Genomic DNA, 21597 nt, shown 5'->3' on the forward strand with positions numbered 1-21597 from the left:
TATGTTATGTAAGTTTAAGGGATAATGAGGATTGTGGGGGTCACCTTGAAATGGGAGAAGTCATGCTTGTGGAGATGCTAGTTATTGGAACCCCCATACATTTCATCATGTTCCCCGACATTAGCATACGATGTAATATCTTCTCAAATTTACTTGGAAACTATTAGATACCTAAATATTTGGAAGGATTACCCAACAGACTCAGGAAAATAGGACCTGAAGATACAGTCTCGTTAGTGTCAAATCTGATAACTTTCCCAGGTGGTGTCTTAATTACTGTGGGGGGCAGAATAATGATCCCCCTGAGGATATCAGTGTTCTAATCCCTGCAACCTGTGACTGTGTTACGTTATATGGCAAAAGGGACTTTGCAGATGTGATTAAGTTAAGGATTTTAAGATGGGGAGAGTATCCTGAATTATCCAGGTGAGTTTAATCACAAGGGTTCTTAAAAAATGGAAGAGGGGCTGAAGGTCAGAGTCAGAAAAGGCCTGTGACAACAGAAGCACAGGTGAGAGTGATGAGATTGCTAATTGGAGGCCATGAGCCAAACAATGAAGCTTTCTGGAAAAGGCAAGAAATGGATTCCCCCCAGCGCCTCCTGAAGGAACACAGCCTGCCAACACCTTGATTTTGGCCCATTAGACCCATTTTGGATTTCTGATCTCCAGAACTGTAAAATAATATATTTGTGTTTTCTTAAGCCACTGAATTTGTCATAGTTTGTTACAGCATCAGTAGGAGACGAATATAGTTACTAACTCCATAGAAACACTATAAGCATAAGATTCTTTTTTTGTTTTTTTTTTTTTACAGCAAGGAAACACTCATTTATTCTCCACTTGAATACCATGTTTGAGATTTAAAATCATGGTTGGCAGTGTACTGCAGGATGCTAAATAAGACTTCACCCATATTGCTTTGGATTTCTTGATATCTTGCTATGTTTTCCATTATCCATTGGAACAATTAGTTCAGTTTCCTAGAAACATTTGAACAGTAGTTAGAAGTTTGCCCAATAACCCAGTACCCTCCAGGGTTTTTGTTTTTATTTTTCTGGCTGTGTTTGGTCTTCATTGCTGCGGGCGGGCTTTCTCTAGTTGCGGCGAGCGGGGGCTACTCTTCATTGCGGTGTGCGGGCTTCTCATTGCAGTGGCTTCTCTTGCTGCGGAGCACAGGCTCTAAGCACCCGGGCTTCAGTAGCTGTGGCTCGCAGGCACTAGAGCGCAGGCTCAGTAGTTGTGGCACACGGGCTTAGTTGCTCTGCAGCATGTGAAATCTTCCCGGACCAGGGCTCGAACCCATGTCCCCTGCATTGGCAGGCAGATTCTTAACCACTGCACCACCAGAGAAGCCCACCCTCCAGGTTTTTAAAGTGAAGAACGTTACTTGTACAAGTCAGAATGTGATACCAATTAAATGGTGACAGCTTTGCCAATAAACAAGAATATGCTCTTCCATGGCTAGAAAGGGAGACTGCCACAGCTGACAGGTCTCGAAGATACATAGAGAAGCATAAGATTCTTAATTCAGATTAAGCTACAGAGAATTTCATTTACTCTCCTTAGTATTTAATCTTTGGACAGTTTGATTTATTTTCTTTGGAGAGGATTTTGGTGTACGTTTTTCTATGTATACTCGAATACCTGGCAACGGACTAGAGCTTGAGGGAGATGTACAAAGCTAACTTAATTAGGTAAATCATTATTCCTCCCCACAACATATTTTTTATAAGCACAGAAGTTAAATCTCTCACCCAAACAAGGTAAAAGCTTCAAGACTATTTGTGTGAATTTAGATTATTTTTCTTAAAAAAATAAGTGGAAAAATAAAGATGTTTAACAGAGTAGAAGTGTTTCCCCCATTTAGTGTTCTTTATGACTTTTTTTGTGGTAACTAGATGGGTCTCCTATTCAATGGTAGAAAAAGGCTGATGCTGTGATTGGTAATGCACAGAGACAAAGGCTGTGAAGTACAGAGATTTTTTTTTTTAATTTATTTATTTTTGGCTGCATTGGGTCTTCGTTGCTGCACACGGGCTTTCTCTAGTTGTGGTGAGCGCGGGCTACTCTTCGTTGTGGTGTGCGGGCTTCTCATTGCGGTGGCTTCTTGTTGCGGAGCACGGGCTCTAGGCGCGCGGGCTTCAGTAGTTGTGGCACGTGGACTCAGTAGTTGTGGCTCGCGGGCTCTAGATCACAGGCTCTGTAGTTGTGGTGCACGGGCTTAGTTGCTCCACGGCATGTGGGATCTTCCTGGACCAGGGATCGAACCTGTGTCCCCTGCATTGGCAGGCGGATTCCTAACCACTGCACCAGCAAGGAAGGCCAAACGTGGAGGGAAATTTTTTTTCTTTTTTGGAGGCGCCGAGCAGCATGCAGAGAGCTTAGTTTCTTAGTTCCCCCACCAGGGATCGAACCTGTGCCCCCTGCAGTGGAAGCACAGAGTCTTAACCACTGGACCGCCAGGGAAGTCCAAGACTTTTATCTTATTAATCTTTTCATAGAATAAGCTTTTAGTTTTGTTAGTCGTCTCAGTTGTTCTATATTTTGTTGATTTCTGCCCTAATAGTTATTCCCTTCTTGTTTCTTTCATTTGGTTCTGCTGCTTCTTTTCCAGTATTTGAGTTGAATGCTTAGCCTCATGTCTTTCTTAACCTTTCTTGTTTCCTGATAAATGTATATAAAGCTATAAATTTCCCTTTAAAATAGTGCTTTCACTGTCTGTGTCCCACCAATGTTGACGTGTGGTGTTTTCACCATCATCCAGTTTTAAATATTTCCAAGAGTCATTTAGCAATATTTTATTTGGTTTCCAAATATTTTATAAATTTATCTTTTTTTAAAAAAATAAACCTTATTTTTTAGAAGAGTTTTATTTATTTATTTATTTATTTTTATTTTGGCCATGCCGTGCAGCTTGTGGGATCTTAGTTCCTCCACCAGGGATTGAACCCGGGCCCTCAGCAGTGAAAGGGCAGAGTCCTAACCATTGGACTGCCAGGGAATTCCCTAAAAATTTATCTTTTCAAAATTAATTTCAAATTTCATTAAAATGCAGTCGGAGAACCTGATCTATATCATATTGTTCATTGGGAATATATTGAAGGAGATACATGCATGTCTGTTTTGCAAGTGTTCCATGTGCACCCTAAAAGAACATGCATTCTTTTTTTTTTTTTTTTTTAATTATTAGCACCTTTAATTATTATTTATTTATTTATTTATTTTTTGGCTGTGTTGGGTCTTCGTTTCCGTGCGAGGGCTTCCTCCAGTTGCGGCAAGCGGGGCCACTCTTCATCGCGGTGCACGGGCCTCTCACCATCGCGGCCTCTCTTGTTGCGGAGCACAGGCTCCAGACGCGCAGGCTCAGTAGTTGTGGCTCACGGGCCCAGCTGCTCCACGGCATGCGGGATCCTCCCAGACCAGGGCTCGAACCCGTGTCCCCTGCATTAGCAGGCAGATTCTCAACCACTGCGCCACCAGGGAAGCCCAGAACATGCATTCTTAATGGGTGTTGAATTCTCTGTGTATCTATTAGCTTGAGGGAGGCCCGCTCGAAGGAAGTACGTTTGAACTGAGATCTGAATGTCAGGAAAGAGCCAACTCTCTGAAAATCTGGGGGGAAAGGATCCCAGGCAGAGTGGACAGCAAGTGCAAAGGCCCTGAGGTAGGAATGAGCTTGGTGTGTTCCAGGAATAGAAAGAAGACCTGGAACATAGTGGGCAAGGAGGAGAGTGAAGTGAGGTAAGATCCTGAGAGGTAGTCAGGGGCCAGATCAAGTAGGGCCTCAGAGGCAATGGTATGGACTTTTGATTTTTTTTTTTTAATTAATTTATTTATTTATGGCTGTGTTGGGTCTTCGTTTCCGTGCGAGGGCTTTCTCTAGTTGTGGCAAGCGGGGGCCACTCTTCATCGCGGTGCGCGGGCCTCTCACTATCGCGACCTCTCTTGTTGCGGAGCACAGGCTCCAGACGCGCAGGCTCAGTAGTTGTGGCTCACGGGCCTAGTTGCTCCGCGGCATGTGGGATCTTCCCAGACCAGGGCTCGAACCCGTGTCCCCTGCATTGGCAGGCAGATTCTCAACCACTGTGCCACCAGGGAAGCCCTGGACTTTTGATTTTAACCAACACAGTAAATTCATTGATCACACTTACCAGGTGATGTGCTATGAACTTTATGTAAGCCTGATGTCAAATACAAACTGATCGCATTTTATACGATGGGGGAAGCACTTTGAGATTAAAAGTACCTTAGAGATCATATTTAGCCCAGTCCTTTCCTTTTGCAAATAAGAAAACTAAGATGAGGTTTAAAAGGGTCTCACAGTTAGCCAGAGCCCAGGCTTTGGACATCCCCCTGTCTCTCTGATAGATAAGCTCTTAAAAGGGAGGACTCCACTTTCATTTAATTTCATTCAAATGTTATTGAAAGGAATCTTATAAGCAAAAATCATGCTCACCCATCCTATTTACTTATTTTGTAAATCTAGAGTTTTGCAGATTGAGTTTATTCAAAATGAGTTTCCCACAGGGACTTCTTCCTTTCCTCAAATATTCTGCTCTCATTTTACCCCTCTCTGCTTCACTTGAACATTTGGACCTGTTTCTATGAGGCAGCCACTTCAGCCCGCCTTATATTCTCCTGGGCACTACTGTCCCATTTCCAGGATGACCTGTCCCGGCACTTTTTTGATAAGGCCTCTGTGGCACATTCAGAAAACCTCCGCATCACAAAGATACTCACAGTAATTACCCATCGGTACTGCCTGGCTGCATGTGGGTTTTCTCACCTTACCCACCTGGGAGGCGAAGCCACTCTGCTCTCCCAGCGGCACGGGAGCTAATGTGGATGTACCCTGAGCAAGCAAAGCTGCATCCAGCTACTGCGCCAGGCCGTCCTCAAACCGTGAATGGGCACGGTGTACATGCGATGCCTCCCCGCCTGTGAACCTGGCTCCACACGGGCATCAGCAAGTGCCTTTGGGAACGTAGTCCTTTAGTGCTTTATCTGCTGAAGGCAGATTTATTGCCATCAGAGAGGTAGAAATTTCTTCCCTGATGGTGGACGGCAAAGTCAATGCCTCAGGCAAGATCAGTGCCTCCAGTCCCATCCGAAGAAAGCCAAAGGTAAGATTTATATCCACCAACCACTGGTTTATCCCTTCTTCTTTGCATGTCCTCACAAATATTGTTCTCCTGGCTTGCTGGCCAAGCTGGGTATCTCCACTGGAATATTTTCTTACAAGACACATTTATATGTGGTTGGAGGAAACAAAAAAGTATGAACAGCAAGCCATCACCAAGCCTCCAATTGAGACTCAGACTAAGAGAGTCTGGACTGCAAAAAATTATATATATTTTAATGATATAAGGAAATTTCCACAAAATATAAAAATCCCACAGTTGCCTAAGCATTGGTTTTTGCTTTTGTTGATTTAAAAAATTGTGGTAAATATACATAACATAAATTTAACTATTTTTAACTGTACAATTAAGTGGCATTAAGCACATTCACAGTGTTGTACAACCATGGCTGTTATCCATTTCCAGAATTTTTTCATCAGCAGCAGCTTTGTGCCCGTTAAACACTAACTCTTCATTTCCTTCTCCCCCCCAGCCCCTGGTAACCTTTATTCTACTTTCTATCTCTATGGATTTGCCAGTTCTGGATATTTCATATCAACGGAGTCATACAGTATGTGGCCTTTTGTGTCTGGCTTACTTCACTTAGCATAACGTTGTCAAGGTTCATCCATGTTCTAGCATGTGTCAGTACTGCATTCCTTTTTATGGCCAAATAATATTCCATTGTATGTATATAACCCATTTTGTTTATCCATTCATCTCTTCATGGGCACTTGGGGTGTCTCCACCTTTTGGCTATTGTCAATAATACTGCTATGATCATTTGTGTACCAGTATGTATTTGAGTCCTTGCCTTCAGTTCTTTTGGGTATATACCTAGGAGTGGAATAGCTGGATCATATAGTAATTTTGCATTTAAGTATTTGAGGAACTTAAATATATGAGGAACCCAAGCATTAGATTTTGTATTTAAAATATATTTGTCACAATTAAAAAGAGAGAATCAAAGTATTTGGTATGGCTGCCATAATAAAGCACCAGAGACTGGGTGGCTTAAATAGCAGAAATTTGACGTACAAGATCAAGGCGTCAGCAGAGTTGGTTTCTTCTAAGGCTTCTCTCTTTGTCTTATAGACAGCCATCTTCTCCCTGTATCTTCACATGATCTTCCCTCTGTGCCTGTGTCCTAATCACCTCTTCTTATAAGGACACCGATCAGATTGGATTAGGAGCTACCCATATGATCTCATTTTACCTTAATTACCTCCTTAAAGGCTACATCTCCAAATACAGTCATTTTCTGGGATAATGGGGGTTAGAACTTCAACATACGCATTTGGTGGTGGCGGGAGCAAGATTGAGCCTACAGGAGGGGTAGAGCCAGCCATATGCCGACTCTTTTTTTTTAATAAATTTATTTATTTATTAATTTATTTATTTTTGGCTGTGTTGGGTCTTTGTTGCTGTGCGCGGGCTTTGTCTAGTTGCGGCGAGCAGGGGCTACTCTTCGTTGCGGTGTGCAGCCTTCTCATTGTGGTGGCTTCTCTTGTTGCAGAGCACAGGCTCTAGGCACACGGGCTTCAGTAGTTGTGGCTCACGGGCTCAGTAGTTGTGGCACACGGGCTTAGTTGCTCCACGGTATGTGGGATCTTCCCAGACCAGGGCTTAAACCCACGTCCCCTGCATTGGCAGGCGGATTCCTAACCACTGCGCCACCAGGGAAGTCCATACACACCACCTCTTGACTGACTTACCCAAAACAAATCATGGTAGAGGGAAACACAAAAGATGGTTTTTAAGCTTGATTTCTGGATTTCAGGAAACGCCGTTTGACCTTTTCTGATATCTCTGAATTTGTTATTATCTGTGACATATTTCGGTGAGGATTGAAGTGAGTCTTCTTTGTCTCCTTAAATTTGCATTCAGGGTTAAAGGCTTTTAATAAATATCTTTGCAAGAAAAAAGTGAACCCTAATTGAAGACTCACATCTCCCTTAAGTAAGAAATGTCATGCAGATTGTGTTCTGCCTTGAACATCTTTCAGTGTCATTTGCTATCCTTCTATAGCATCATTTTAAATAGCTGCATATAGTTCTATTATATGAGTGTACCATAATTTATTTAACCGACCCTCTAGTGTTGGATTTAAAGGAATTTTTAAAATTCTTACTCAGATTCTGTTCTTTCTATTACCACCACCCAATTAGTAGTCTAGGTTGCTTTTTGAGTCACTCTTACATGATTCCAGCAGACTTCTAAAAGTAATCTCTCTTCCCAGGGTTTCCCCCTTCACCCAACATCCTCATGGAGGTCTGAAGGATGTTCTTAAGTCACTGTTTTCCTCACATCTCCTGTCAACCCAAGAATGGCTCCACCTTAACTTTGCAATTGGTCCAAACATCTCAGCCCTTAAAAAAAAAAAAAAAAAAAAAAGATTTCCCCAAATCAGCCTCTATTTAACTTTCATCCACTTTCTTCCCAACCTGGGGAGCCAGTCAAGTCTACTTGTAGTCTTAGCACATACCATACTCATTTCTCTGGACCTGGCTGGTGCCACTAGTCCTACTGGGAATACCTTTTCTCATCCCACTGAATGTTTCCAGTCTCTTCATCTAGGAGGGCCAGCTCATGTGTCACAAGCTTCATAAAGCCCCCTGTGACTACTCTTGTCTGTATGGATTTTATTTTGCCTTTCTTTGAGCTTCTGTCTCACTGAGATGGGACCACATAGTTTATGAAGCAGTAAGAAGTAAGCTTGTGTCCCTCCTGGCTAGACTAGAAGGTCCAGAGACCTTGTTGTAAATGTCCCAGTCACACTGGCCATCTGACAGTTCTTGGAACACACTCATTTCTTTCCCACGTCAGTGCTTTGTGCTTGCCGTCCCTCTGCCTGAAATGTCCTGCCTCCAACTCGTCATGGTCAGTTCCTTCTTGACATTCAGATCTAGTTTAAATGTCACTTCCTTGGAGAGGCCATCCCTGACCCCTGTCAGAAATAACTCCATTGTTTTTAGCACAGCACATTGCTTATTTCTTTCAGACCCTTTATCCCAGGCTGTGCTCAACTCATCCCTTTACACATTGCTTGCCCATCTTCTGCACTTCACCTAACCTCCAGGACAGCCTGTCTGGTTCATTTGTTTATCCTGGCATCTACCCAGTGCCAGGGTGCTCAATAAATGTTTGCTGAATGAATTGGTGAGATTGGATGGAATGGAGAAAGAGAAGGGAGATGGTGAGGCTGTCCCTTGGATTTCTGACTTGGGAAACTGAGCTGATGGCAGGTGGTGCTACTAACCGAGCTTGGGAGTTCCAGAAGAGCCCATGTGGGTGGGGGTGGAGGAAGCAGAGATGATTATTTCTCCTCTGTACTTATTTGAGTTGCCTCTAAACTATTTAAGTAGAATATTCATCCACACATGGTTAAATATATGGGCCTAGAGCTTAGGAGTGATTCTTGGGCACTGTCCAAATAACAATAATAGCCAGCATCGTTAGACATGGTTAACACTTTAAATAACAATAATACCTAACTTTTTTTTTTCTTTTTTTTTCTTTTTTTTTTTAATTTATTTTTGGCTGTGTTGGGCTTCGTTGCTGCACGCAGGCTTTCTCTAGTTGTGGCGAGCAGGGGCTACTTTTTGTTGCAGTGTGCGGGCTTCTCCCTGCAGTGGCTTCTCTTGTCGTGGAGCACAGGCTCTAGATGCATGGGCTTCAGTAGTTGCAGCACAGGGGCTCAGTAGTTGTGGCGCACGGACTTAGTTGCTCCACGGCATGTGGGATCTTCCTGGACCAGGGCTCAAACTCGTGTGCCCTGCATTGGCAGGCGGGTTCTTAACCACTGTGCCACCAAGGAAGTCCAATAATACCTAACATTTATTGACCACTTCCTCTGTGCCAGGCAATGTGCTAAGTGCTTCACATACATTTACTCTTAGAACATTTAATATTTAATACAACTCTTGGATACAAAGATACAATTAAGGTTTCTAAGAATTGGGTAAACTGAGGCCTCTCTGCTAATTAGTGGGCGGGCTAGGATTTGAAGCCAGGTGGTCAGTTTCCAGTGTCCCAGCTCTTCCCCACTGCACTAGTGTGCTGGAATAGGCATGCAGGCACACAGAACCAAGCCCATTGCCTTTGAGAAGCTTCTTGTTTCCCTGGGGAAACAAAATAACTCATAACTTACTATACTCAACAGCCTTGCCTAAGGCTTGCCTAAGGCTCTTATCCAAGCCTGTCAAGTATGGTAATTATTTGATTAAAATGACTGGTGTTGGCCTCCCCCTCTGATTCCTGAAGACTCACATACATATGACCTTCATAATTCATTCAGAAGAACTAAGGAAGTTGGAAATGCAAAATCCTTTCCATAGATCATCATCTGTTTTGGAAACATGATTCATAACCCTCTTGGGACTGGAAAAGAGGAAACTGAAAGATCACAGTAAAAGTGAAAGAAGATAGTGATGTCTACATCTATTCAAAAGAGAGTAGAAGGGGACTTCCCTGGTGGTCCAGCGGCTAAGAAACCACACTCCCAATGCAGGGGGCCCGGGTTTGATCCCTGGTCAGGGAACTAGATCCCACATGCCGCAACTAAAGATCCCGCATGCCGCAACTAAAGATCCCACGTGCCACAACGAAGATCCCGTGTGCCGCAACTAAGACCCAATGCAGCCAAATAAATAAATAAATAAATATTTTTTAAAAAAGAGAGAGAGCAGAAGGATTTCAATCAGCGGACCCTCAGGGATTCCTGGAATGATGACTGCATTGGATTAGAGTATGGGCTGAGAAACATACAAGCAGCAGAAAGTATAACCACACCCAGTGCACTCAAATGGTTACTTTGAATAAATGGGGGTAGTGGTCCCAGTTCCCCATGGGCTCTAAGAAACAGGGCTTTGTGCAGACGGTGACTGTGCAGAAGCCAAGCCTCTAATTTTTTAGGGCAACTGGGTTTAAGGGTATCTTAATCACCTCCTCTTCACCGCATTGGTAAGGGAGGGATTCCCACCCTAGGGGTATGGGGATGGCCGAACATATGACACCCAGCACTGGACAGCTGAAATTGGCAGCAGTTCATTGGTCACATATACTCACAGCACAGGGAAGAAGGATACCACACGCCCTGCAGGGTCACATGGGGGTAGCATTTAGGAACAGAGTGAACAACCAGAGGCAGTGGGAGGCAAGCTTGCTTTGTAGTATCTGGAGGGTGAGGTGTCCTGTGGTTCCCACAGGAGAATGTCGTTGGCTCTTTTGGATAATTCCATGGCCTGGTGGGGAACGCAAATCCACTATGCAGTGATCGGCAGAAACTGCATCTGGTCCATCTGATGAGGAAGGTTGTTTAACTAGGTGACATTTTCGATCAGACCAAGAAGAAAAACTTGCAGTTAAGCCAAGCTAGGCCCTCCTGATTTCACCAGATGTTAAGGCAGCATGTAATATTAGACCTTGATTTTAGGCCTTACACCACAGGGTGGAATGCATCTGTAGGCTCTGTTGACTGCCCCTTGTCTCTAGATTTGGCACATTCTTGACCCTGACCCAAAGCTCAACGAGTGTTCTCATGCCCACCAACTTGGGACAGGAGATATTCTAAATATCAAGGCATAATGGGAATTCCCTGGTGTTCCAGTGGTTAGGACTCGGTGCTCTCACTGCCGGGAGAGGAAGAGCAGGAGAGAAAAGAGAATCAGTCCATTTTGCTGCATATTTGGGACACGTGTTTCACAGAGTAGGGAAAGACTGAAATGAAAATTAAAACTATATCTATCACCACTCTTGGCGATCAGAATGATCTTTTAAAAATGAAATATAATCTTACTAGGCTCCTACTTAAAACCCTTCAGTGGGTCTCCTTTGGTCTTTCTTAATATAAAGACAGAACTCCTTGCCATGACCTTCAAGGCTCTGTGCAGTCCAACCCCTGCCTGTACAGTCTTATCTCATTCCTTACTTCCCCATACTATTTATGGAGCAGGCATACAGGTCTCCTTTAAATTCTGCAAACCTTCTATGCTTTTTGTCAGCCCCAGGACCTTTGTACATGCTATTGTCTTGACCTAGAATGCTCTTTCCTCCCCAACTCACATAGTTATCTAGAACTTATCCTTCAAGTTTCAGCTGAAGAGCTCCTTCCCTCAGGGAAGATTTCTCTGATTTCCCCAAATAGGTCAAGTTCCCCTATTATAGGCTCTCAGAACATCTTTTACCTTCTTCATCATGATACTCATCATAAGTTACAAGTTTATATTTGTTTGAATTATTTGATTAATGTCCATCTCCTCACATCTCCATGGGAGTGGCAACCTTATTTATCATTGATCTCTAGTAAGTGCCTAGAAGAAAACTCCTGTTTACCTATACTCTACTCGTAACACTTCTGACACCAAATGTGCGTGGGGTTTTCCCACACCAACCAATTCTCCAACTCTCCAGACACCAACTGGGTGTCTTGCAATTCAATTATGACATTAATTACCTGGAGTTAGCGTAGACCCCACAGGTTAAGGGTTCAGTCCTACAAGATTGTCCCCCACTTCAGACACCAGTCATGTCCAGGGTTGTCACCTGTACTTCTGACCAACTGGTTATAAATTGGGGGTTCCTATAACCCCCTCTTCAGGTTCAGTAATTTGCTGTAGTGGCTCGTATAACTCAGGGAAACACTTATATTTACCCATTTATTATAAAGGATATGTTAAAAGATACAGATGAACAGCCAGATGAAGAGTTACATAGAGTGAGGGCCAGAAGGGTCCTGAGTGCAGAAGCTTTTGTCCTTGTGGAGTTGGGGGTGTACCACCCTCCCCAAATGTGGATGTATTCATCAGTATGGAAGCTTTCTTAACCCCACAGTGTAGGGGTTTTTATGGAGGCTTTATCACATAGTCAAAATCGATTATTAACTCAATTTCCAACCCCTCCCCACTCTAGAGGATAAGGTGGTAGGACTGAAAGTTCTAAGCTTCTAATCATGGCTTGGTCTTTCTGGTGACCAGCCCCCTTCCTGAAGTTATCCAGGAACCCACCAAGAGTGGCCTCATTAGAACACAAGACAGTTCTAAATTCCAGGGGATTTAGGAGCTCTGTGTTAGGAACTGGGGGCAGAGACTAAAAACATATCTTTGTATGTCAAAGTGCCTCAGTGCGTATATGTTGAATGAATGTGTCAATGAATGAGCTAACTGATTTGGGGATCTTCTGAGAAAAGAAAGTAAAAGGAATACTTCGGTAAACGTGAATTACACGTTATTTTTTTTTATTATCAAAACTATTAAGACATCTACATTGCCAAGCTAGAATTAGGAAGGGTTTTAAAAATGGTTCCCTCTAAAGAGAGGAATGCAAGTCCATAACCAATGCTACATGAAATCAGGCAGTGTTACAAGAAAGCAGATCTCCAATACAGAGATGAAGCAGTGAATAGTATGCAATTACTATAACAGGAGAATGGAATTAAGTACAAAAAACAGATCCTACAAAATGTGACTTTCCTTGGGATGCCTTTGGCGATGACACTATTTTCTACTGTAGACCAAAACTAAGAATATAAATATGATGCATGCTGTTGTAGAAAGTGTCAGACATTTTGCACATAGCACATAACACATCACCCTCTCACCTTCTCACCCAGAGCATCTGGGAAAGGTGAAAACAACAGGTGGATCCAGTGATTATTTGTCATTCCAAATGCTGACTCCATCTGGGGTCTCCACAAGGTGACAGAAACACACTAGGGGGAAGGCATCAAAAAATAACATGTGAAGGCTCAGAGGCTATCAGAATGGAAATCTGTAGCAGTTACATAGCATTCTCAGAGTAAAAAATTTCAGTTCTGAAGAAGTCATATGTAATTCACTTTTCAAAAATATCTCTGAAAGGTAGTAAAAATGAGAGTTAAATCTGGCCCAGTTAACTTGATTCCTGAGTTTAAAGCCAGGTGAAATCCTGGGACCAAAAAAGAAGGTTTTTGTTCATATTATCTTACATTAAAACAGTAGAAAGCTGATGACTTCTAAAAAGTGTCAAAATGGTAAATCTTAGAGTATGTATTAAAAACTCACAGATCCTTCATTAGTCACCGTTTTGAATAGCGTTCTCTATTTATTCTTTAAAATAGTTGTCGTTTAGAAATAGTCCGTTCTAGTGCCAAAACCTTGAAACGGAAATCCTGCAGGAGGATCCTAAAACCTGCTATTCATTTTTATACTCTTAGCAGTTGACGTATAGAAATGGTAAAAGGTTTGAGTGTGAGTTGCTTTTTAAGTAGCATCCAGACTGCATCCATTGTAATTGGCTGCAAAGTACAGGATGTTAAAGGCATAAAGGTGGCTTGTTCCAGTTTTTAACAGCAATACTTACTTCCAGTCATAGAAATGTGATGTGGATTGAAATGTATTGGGTAGCTCAGCAGTTAGATTTGATGGATTCCAGGGCTGGTCTGGTGAGTTACCTGATTTGGTCTGCAGCTCTTCTAGAACTGCCAAATAGAAACCCAAGCCCCCGAGGGGCTCCAGGGATTTTTTGGCTGAAAGCCTGGACACACGTCTTAGACCCAGAGAAGATGAGGGCTGAGTCTACATCCCATGAATCAGGCTTGCTCTCTGTCCCAGTTATCTGTCGCTATGTAACAGACAACCCAAAACATAGTGGTTTAAAATAACAATTTTTGTTCTGTGTTTTCACTGGGTAGCTATCACTTGGGTTGTCTGATGCAGTTGCAGTCATATGTTAGCAGGATCTGGAATCATCTGAAGGGCTTCTTCTCTCCCATGGGCTTGGATGGCTTGAATGCTGGGAGCATCTCTCCTCTTCACATGGCTGCTTGGGCTTCTTCACAGCAGGGTGGACTCAGGATAGGCAGATTTTTACATGGGAGCTTGCTTCCTTCACAGCAAGAGTTTCAAGGGACAGGAAGTGGAAGCTGACAGCATCTTAAGACCAAGACCCTGAACCTGACACAGCATCACTTTATCATTGGATAAAGTGATCAGAGCTGCCAAGACACAAGGGGAGGAGATATAACCCCTCAGGTCCTATAGGACAAATGCCAAAAAATTTGTGCCAAAACTTTTAATCCTCCCCATTCTTTAACCAGGACCCAAGGGTTGGTTGATAGTTGGACATTATCCTAGTCTCACCTCCAAATGAGCTGCTTCATATTCATGTAGCTCTTTATGCGTTAATAAGAGAGTTTGTGTACACTGTCTCAATTTGCTCTCCTAATATCCCTGTGAAACAATAGGTTGGATAATAAGGCAACTGAGGTACAGAGGTTAAAGGCCTAGGATCACACAACTTCCTAGGGATAGAATGGAGATATAAATCTGAATCTCTTGACTCTCAGTCCATGCTGAGGGATTCTAGTTTATTTGCTGTTTGTTTACCCTGGTCACTTTGCTCTCTGACACATACAGAGCTGGGGGAGGAGGAAAGCATATTTCCCTTTGGCTGAAAATATGGACACACATCTTTGCAGGTGAAGCTCAAGGTGCAAGCAAAGGCAATGTTATATGACTGCTCAGCACATCAGTAAGGACTCTTGAAGCCACTGTACTGGCCTTCCCTCTTGGGAAACTCTCTCCGGATCCTCCAGCGGCAGCAGCTGGGCAGGATGGCAAAGTCAGCCAGGTCCTGGGAGCCAAAGCGCCACGTAGTATAGCACCTGTAGGCGCAGTGCCGCAGCTGGCTGTTGGTAGAATCTGCATCGAGCACCAGCAAGGGCTCCTGGTAGTGCAGGAGGAACTGCAGGACGTGTCTGGACAGGATAAGCTTCTTGAACGGCTCTGAGGTGGTGATACAGGCACCCAGCTTTTTCCGACAGCACAGCTCCTCCAAGCATCTTTGTCTCTCAGGGAGTTGGGATGGGAGGCACCTTCCGCACTGGCACCAATTCGGGCAGTCACTGGATCTAGGGGTTGCCCCTTCACTGAGCAGCTGGATAGCCTCTGGTTGTCCAGGAGTGGGGGGTGGCTCGTGAAGAGACAGAGGCAGCCTGGACAAGTCTGTGAAGTCCATCGGGGGTCTCTGAAAAAGGCAAGTTTCCACACCCATCAGCACTGACAACCCCTAGGGTTCTAGGATCTTTAATTTTATTATTAACTTATAAAATTACATTTAATATTACATTAATACTAGTAGCTATCATTTACTAAATGTATATATCAGGACTGTGTTTCGCAAGCATTGCCTCATTTAGGCTCTCGGAGAACCTCTTGAGATATGTGTTCTGATCTCCATTTTACGGATTTGGAAAGTGAAATTCAGAAAAGCCAGCACCTCAATACATATATCTCTTCGGAGAGACCTTCTTGCCTTGACCACCTGATCTAGGGAGTTCCCCTCCTCCCAGGTCATTCTCTTATCACATAATGATGTTCTATGTTTGTTATGAGGAAATGATCTTATGAACTGATATGTTTACTTAATGATTCTTCTTCCACATGAAAGCAGGGGCCCTGTTTGCTTTGTTTACTGCCTGTATTCCCAATGCCTAGGACAGTGCCCACACATAGTAGACAGTAAATATTTGTTGACTTAGCTCTGCTTTCTCCTTTCTCACCATGCTCCCTTTTCTGAAAAAATCCATTTGTTATCCTCCAGTGGAAGTTGCCATAATTGCCATCATTTATGTCTATTCTTCATGACATATACCTTCATTCACCAGACGAAGAAAGTCTGAGTTAAGTACATTAAAATCGAATGGTTCTTGTACATGAATGTTCATAGCAGCACTATTATAATAGCCAAAGGGTGAAAATAACCTAAGTGTCCATCAATGGATGAATGGATTAAAAAATGTTATGTTCATACAATGGACTATTATTCAGCTATAAAAATGAATGAAGTGCTGACAAATGCTAAACATGGATGTTTAGCTAAACATGGATGGAACCTTGACATTATGCTAAATGAAAGAAGCCAGACATAAGAGGACAAATATCATATGATTCAATTTACATGAAATGTCCAAAATAGGTAAATCCATGTATACAGATATCTACAGAAAGCAGATTAGTGGTTGCCAGGGGCTGGGGAGAAGTGACTGAGTAGTGGCTGCTGAATGGATACAAGGTTTCCTTTTGGGGTGTGAAAAGGCTCTGGAGCTAGATAGTGGTGATGGTTGCACAGCATTGTGGATGTACTAACTGTCACTGAACTGTACACTTTATTTTTTTTTCCTCTTTAAAAAAATTATGTATTTATTCATTTATTTGGCTACGCCGGCTCCCAGCCGCAGCATGGGGGATCCTCACCGCCGTGCGCAGGATCCTCGCTGCAGCATGCAGGATCTTCAGTTGCGGCACATGGGCTCTTCCAGTTGCAGCATGTGGGATACATCTCCCCGACCAGGGATCAAACCCGGGCCCCCCGCATTGGGAGCACAGAGTCCCAACCACTGGACCACCAGGGAAGTCCCTGAACTTCACACTTTAAAATGATTAAAATGGTAAATTTTAGGTTATGTGTATATTACCACCCCCACCCCAACACACAGGAGTTCACTTTATACCCAGATCTGATAAAAACTTTACAAGAGTGGAAGAATTTTGGCCAGACTCTCTCAAGAAAAGATGTAAAATTCTTAAATATTAGTGAATTGAATCCAGCAGTAAATACAAAGAATCATACATCGCACTCAAACTGATGTTATTGCAGATTCCTGCAAGGTTGGCTTAATATTTGAAAACCAATCAGTGTAATGCACCACATGACAGAAGAAAAGAAAACTCATTGATTTGGAAAGAAGCAGAAAAAACACGTTATTTTAAAGCTCAGTATCCATTCATGATAAAAATTCTTAGTGAACTAGGAGCAGAGGGGAATTTTCTTAATCTGATAGAGCATTCTTTAAAAACCTACAGCAAACCATCCTTTTCCTGGGGTTGCGCTACTGTCCGATGAGCGTGTAGCGAGGGCAGTACTGCTAACGCCTAAGAAAAAAAAAAAAAAACCTACAGCAGGGACTTCCCTGGCGGTCCAGTGGTTAGGACGTGGCGCTTTCACTTTGGTGGGCCGGGTTCAATCCCTGGTCTGGGAACTAGGATCCCGCAAGACGTGGGGCGAGGCCGGAAAAAAAAAAAAAGACCTACAGCAAGTACTATAGTGAAATAAAAAACTTTCTTCCTGAGATAGGGAATGAGACAAAGATGCTTGGTCTTATCACTTCTATTCAGTATTGTACTGGACATCCTAACAGGTGTAATAAGCTCCTAGAACTGGAAGAAGCAAGAAAGGAACCTCCCCTAGAGCCTTCAAAGGGAGCACAGCCCTGCTGACACCTTGATTTCAGAATTCTGGCCTCCAGAACTGTGAGAGAGTAAATTTCTGTTGTTCCAAGCTACCTAGTTTGTGGTCATTTATTATGGCAGTTGTAGAAAACTAATGCAGTTAGTGAAGATGTCCAGCAGCCAGAACTGCTGGGGGGAGTGTGAATTAGAGCACCCACTTCAGAGAACTGTTAGGTAGTATCTACTAAAGCTGAACACACACCTGCCTTATGACTTAGCAGTTCCACTCTTAGGTGCCATACGTTTACTGTAGCAGCATCATTGGCATGAACCCCAAAGTGGAAACTACCCAAATAGGTAGTTCATTCAACAATAGAATGGATAAATAAATTGAATGTTTATAAAACGGAAATTATACAACAATGAGAATGAACCATTGCTATATACAACATCATGGATGACTCTCACAAAAATAATATTGAGGGAAGGAAGCCAGACACTCAACAGAGTATGTAATGAATACATACTATAGGATTAAAATTTTTTAAAAATTCTAAAAATAAAATAAAATAATTTTTTAAATAAAAAAATTCTAGAAGAGGTAAAACTAACCTTGAATACAGGATAATGACTACTTTTAAGGGAAGGTAGTAATTTGGAGGCATAAAAGGGACTTCTGCTAGTAATAGTCACTTTTTAAATCTGGGTGCTTGTTACATGTGTTACATGTGGTTTACTTTGTCAAGTCATCAATTGTGATTTATACACATTTCTAGATATATTTATATTTAATAGTAAGCTTTGGGCTTCCCTGGTGGCACAGTGGTTAGGAATCCGCCGGCCAGTGCAGGGGACACGGGTTCGAGCCCTGGTCTGGAGGATCCCACATGCCGCGGAGCAACTAAGCCCGTGTGCCACAACTACTGAGGCCCGTGTGCCTAGAGCCCGTGCTCCGCAGCAGGAGAAGCCACCACAATGAGAAGCCCACGCATCACAACGAGGAGCAGCCCCCGCTCGCCGCAACTAGAGAAAGCCAGCACACAGCAACGAAGACCCAATGCAGCCAAAAATAAATAAATAAATAAATAAATAAATTTTTAAAAAATAGTAAGTTTTCTCTTAAAAAAGGAAAAAAGACTAACAGGAATTTGCTGGCAGTCCAGTGGTTAGGACTCTGCGCTTCCACTGCAGGGGCAAGGGTTCGATCCCTGATTGGGGAACTAAGATCCTGCATGCTGTGCGGCGTGACCGAGAAAAAAAAAAAGACAAAATAACTTACTGGCACTTCTTCACCTTCAACATCTTGCAGACTTCTCCCAAGTAGCCTTTGGTTTACCATCCTAATGTGGGGTTCATCCACAAAGGACACATATTTTAATGTCTAGGAAATAAAGATTAAAAGGTTACCAATTTTAGTTCAGAATTATCACGAATTGCATATCTGAACATATCTAAAGTCAACTGTTATTCCTATTTCCAAATGACAACCTGTTACACAAGCTAACCAAAAACTCTTGCTAACGAAGAAAGAATGATTCTGAGTCTAAAGGTAAATCAGAAATGGAGCCCCAAGCACCTTAATTTGTAGATTTAGAGTATCCACAGCTTACTGCCTAGTATCTCTAGGTCCCCCAAGTGCTATGTAAAATTCCTTTGTTGTGTTCCCTCAATTTCAGTTACTCTAGGTTGAATATCTCCAGAAAGTTATACTATTGAATCTTAAATTATTTATATTTTCATTAAATTTCATCCCATCTTGGGCCATGAAATGGTGATTAATTTTAGTTGCAAAGATGAACTTTTACTTTAATTGCAAATACATGTACAATGAACAATGAATTGTGCATTCAGCTGCTAAAAAAGGACAGCAATGTTCTTGGATAAAAGAAAGAAACTCTCTGTTGTTTTTAAATACCAGAGATTTCTCTTTGATTGGAGGAAATCATGGAGTCAATGTAGTAAATTCCAAATTAATCAAATCAAAACCATACAGATGAACTAAAATTTGACCACTCTGACCACTCCCCCATCCTAGGCTCCTTTCCAGAAGCAATCACTGTTACCACTTTTATGAGTGTCCAGTACCTTTTTTTATACATATATTACCTCCCCACACACACTTATATGTGTGTGTGTATAATACATGTAGAAAGTATGCAGAATCTATATGTGTGTGTATATAAATGGACATACATAATATACGTGTAGAAAAAACATAGAATTAGTTTATGTGTATTGTTGCTTTTTAACCTATATATCATACCATATATATTGTTCCATAGTTTGCTTTTTTCCTGTCAACAAACGTCTTGGATATTTGCTCATGCCAGTACCTATAACGTAGTGGTTATAAACATGGATTCTGAAACCAGCCTGCCTGAGTTGGAATTTCAGCTCTGCCACTTACTAACTGTATGACTTTGGGCAAATTATTTAACCTTCCTGTGCCTCAATTTCCTCATCTATAGAAAGAGATAATAGTAGCACCTATCTAGAGTTCTGCTAATAATCATAATCCCATAAACCTACATGTAGGGCTGTGTGAAGTTTCAGTGAGTTAACGTTTACGTAGCATTGGAAATGCTACGTAAACGTTTGCTTTTATAATAATCTACCTCATTTTTAAAAACTGGTGCCAGGCATTCCTTACTATGGATTTATCATAGTTTATTTCACCTTTCACCTATTGGACATTTGGGCAGATGCTCCTCTTCACTGTCACAAACAGCACTGTGATGGACATCTTGTACATGTGTACTACTTGGGTACCCATGTGAGTGTTTCTCTAAGGCAGGTATAGAGAAGTGGAAATGCCAGGCTGTAAAGTATGTCCCATTTAAATGTTACTAGATTTACAAATTGTTCTCCAAAGTCATTATACATTTTTTGCACAACCAATTTAATAAATCTGACAAAACTGACAAATCCTGGAACATAAAAATTTGTTTTCCCTATATCTTGCTTCTCCATTTTTGTGTCTATTCTTCACTAAAACTAAAGGATTCATCTGAGAGATGGTGGATTGGGGTAGAGTCCAGAGAATTATCCACCATGGGATTGATTACACCTATGATTTTGGCCTTATTTTTGCATACTTCTCCGCGATCCAATGGGCCATACAGGTGTTTTAACATCCCATAGACACAGCAAGCCTTACCTGCTTTGGCTCCACAATGGATTCACACGTCTTCCTGTAGTAGTATTCATTGACTGCACAGGGTTCACAGCACTTGCAACAGGGATAAATACGGGATCGACAGCATTTATTTGAGTAAGTGTTGATGAGAAAGTCAATGAACACAGTGGCCTGGGAAAAACCCAGACAAGCACCATGTCAGTGAAACTTCCTTTTGCCAAATCATTTTCATAAAATGTGAGAAAGAGAATCCCTTACCAAACCAAAGTAAGAGAGGTTTGAACCGATGTACACGATCAGCTGGATAATGTCAAATTTTCCTCCCTGGAAACAGAGTACAAAAGGTTACCCGGTTGAACTTCAGAGCAATGCTCTTTTGCTCTAACATGTAATTGTAAGTTCCAGCAGAGGAGGGAGTCTAGTGCCGTGAATTTGACAGATGCATCCAAAGTGTTCACGGCAACAAAGATTAAGGAGACTGAAAATATGAATCCCATTCCTCCTGCTTCTGCCTTTCAGGATGTGCTTGAAAACATGGATGTTTTAAACAAATAAGCACTGGAACTCACACATTGAGAAGAGAACCATTGAAAGTTTGTTTTTCCATTCAAGGTGAGGGTTTCAAAAGAGCTTTTCCTAAAAGTGATTTGAGATTACTTTGGAAACAGAGGGAAGGAATGTCTGCACGAACTCTTCCCATAGATGTCCTTGTGGTTTTTATTCTCAGTGTCTTTGTATCCTCTCACTATATCTCATCGATTCTTGTGCTGCTTATCACCATGTTACATAAGTAATACGCTGTCAGACAAGGTATGTGGGCATCTGTTGATTTTTGCATACCCAGCCTCCCCTCCTCCTGGAGACAGCATGCCCATTTTGGAGAACCGTTTGTGTCCATACTCAGTCCATGTAGTTTGCGGGGAAGGGGCTGGTTCAGGGCTGGTCTAAGACCAGCCATTGTGAGTGACCCTGGTCATAGTAATTAGTTCAGAAGTGAGCATCTGGCCCATATTGGGCCAGTCAAAGCCAGTGGCATCTGCTGAGGCTTTTGCTGAGATGTTCTCTTTTCACTGAGGTTGCTAAATTGCTAAGGTATAAGTAGCTGCTAACACAACTGCATAGTGATGACCTGC

The 21597-nt window shown here is 42.3% G+C and overlaps 2 protein-coding genes and 2 non-coding genes across 5 annotated transcripts in view; 2 read left to right on the forward strand and 2 right to left on the reverse strand.

The window, feature by feature from the left end:
* Positions 1-21597, forward strand: part of IFT81 (intraflagellar transport 81) — a 202807-nt gene that overhangs the window by 14687 nt on the left and 166523 nt on the right. The window lies entirely within an intron of this gene.
* LOC118880461 lies at positions 1381-1511 on the reverse strand. The gene has a single exon (XR_005016324.1). It is a non-coding gene; the product is annotated as a small nucleolar RNA SNORA24 (small nucleolar RNA).
* Positions 12395-21597, reverse strand: part of P2RX7 (purinergic receptor P2X 7) — a 53742-nt gene continuing 44539 nt past the window's right edge. Inside the window, exons 10-13 of one of the 2 annotated variants that reach the window (XM_036875008.1) lie at positions 20723-20788; positions 20486-20635; positions 18608-18709; positions 12395-15124 (exon numbers count right to left, since the gene is read on the reverse strand). In XM_036875008.1, the coding sequence (XP_036730903.1) occupies positions 14627-15124; positions 18608-18709; positions 20486-20635; positions 20723-20788 (816 nt within the window). In that variant the 3' untranslated portion in view covers positions 12395-14626. Of the gene's footprint in view, positions 15125-15270; positions 15752-18607; positions 18710-20485; positions 20636-20722; positions 20789-21597 lie in introns of those variants that run through there. The other variant, XM_036875007.1, reaches the window with a different exon arrangement.
* On the forward strand, positions 16966-17093 carry LOC118880411. The gene has a single exon (XR_005016287.1). It is a non-coding gene; the product is annotated as a U4atac minor spliceosomal RNA (small nuclear RNA).

The sequence above is a fragment of the Balaenoptera musculus genome, chromosome 14 (assembly GCF_009873245.2).
Source record: "Balaenoptera musculus isolate JJ_BM4_2016_0621 chromosome 14, mBalMus1.pri.v3, whole genome shotgun sequence".
NCBI classification, from domain to species: domain Eukaryota; kingdom Metazoa; phylum Chordata; class Mammalia; order Artiodactyla; family Balaenopteridae; genus Balaenoptera; species Balaenoptera musculus.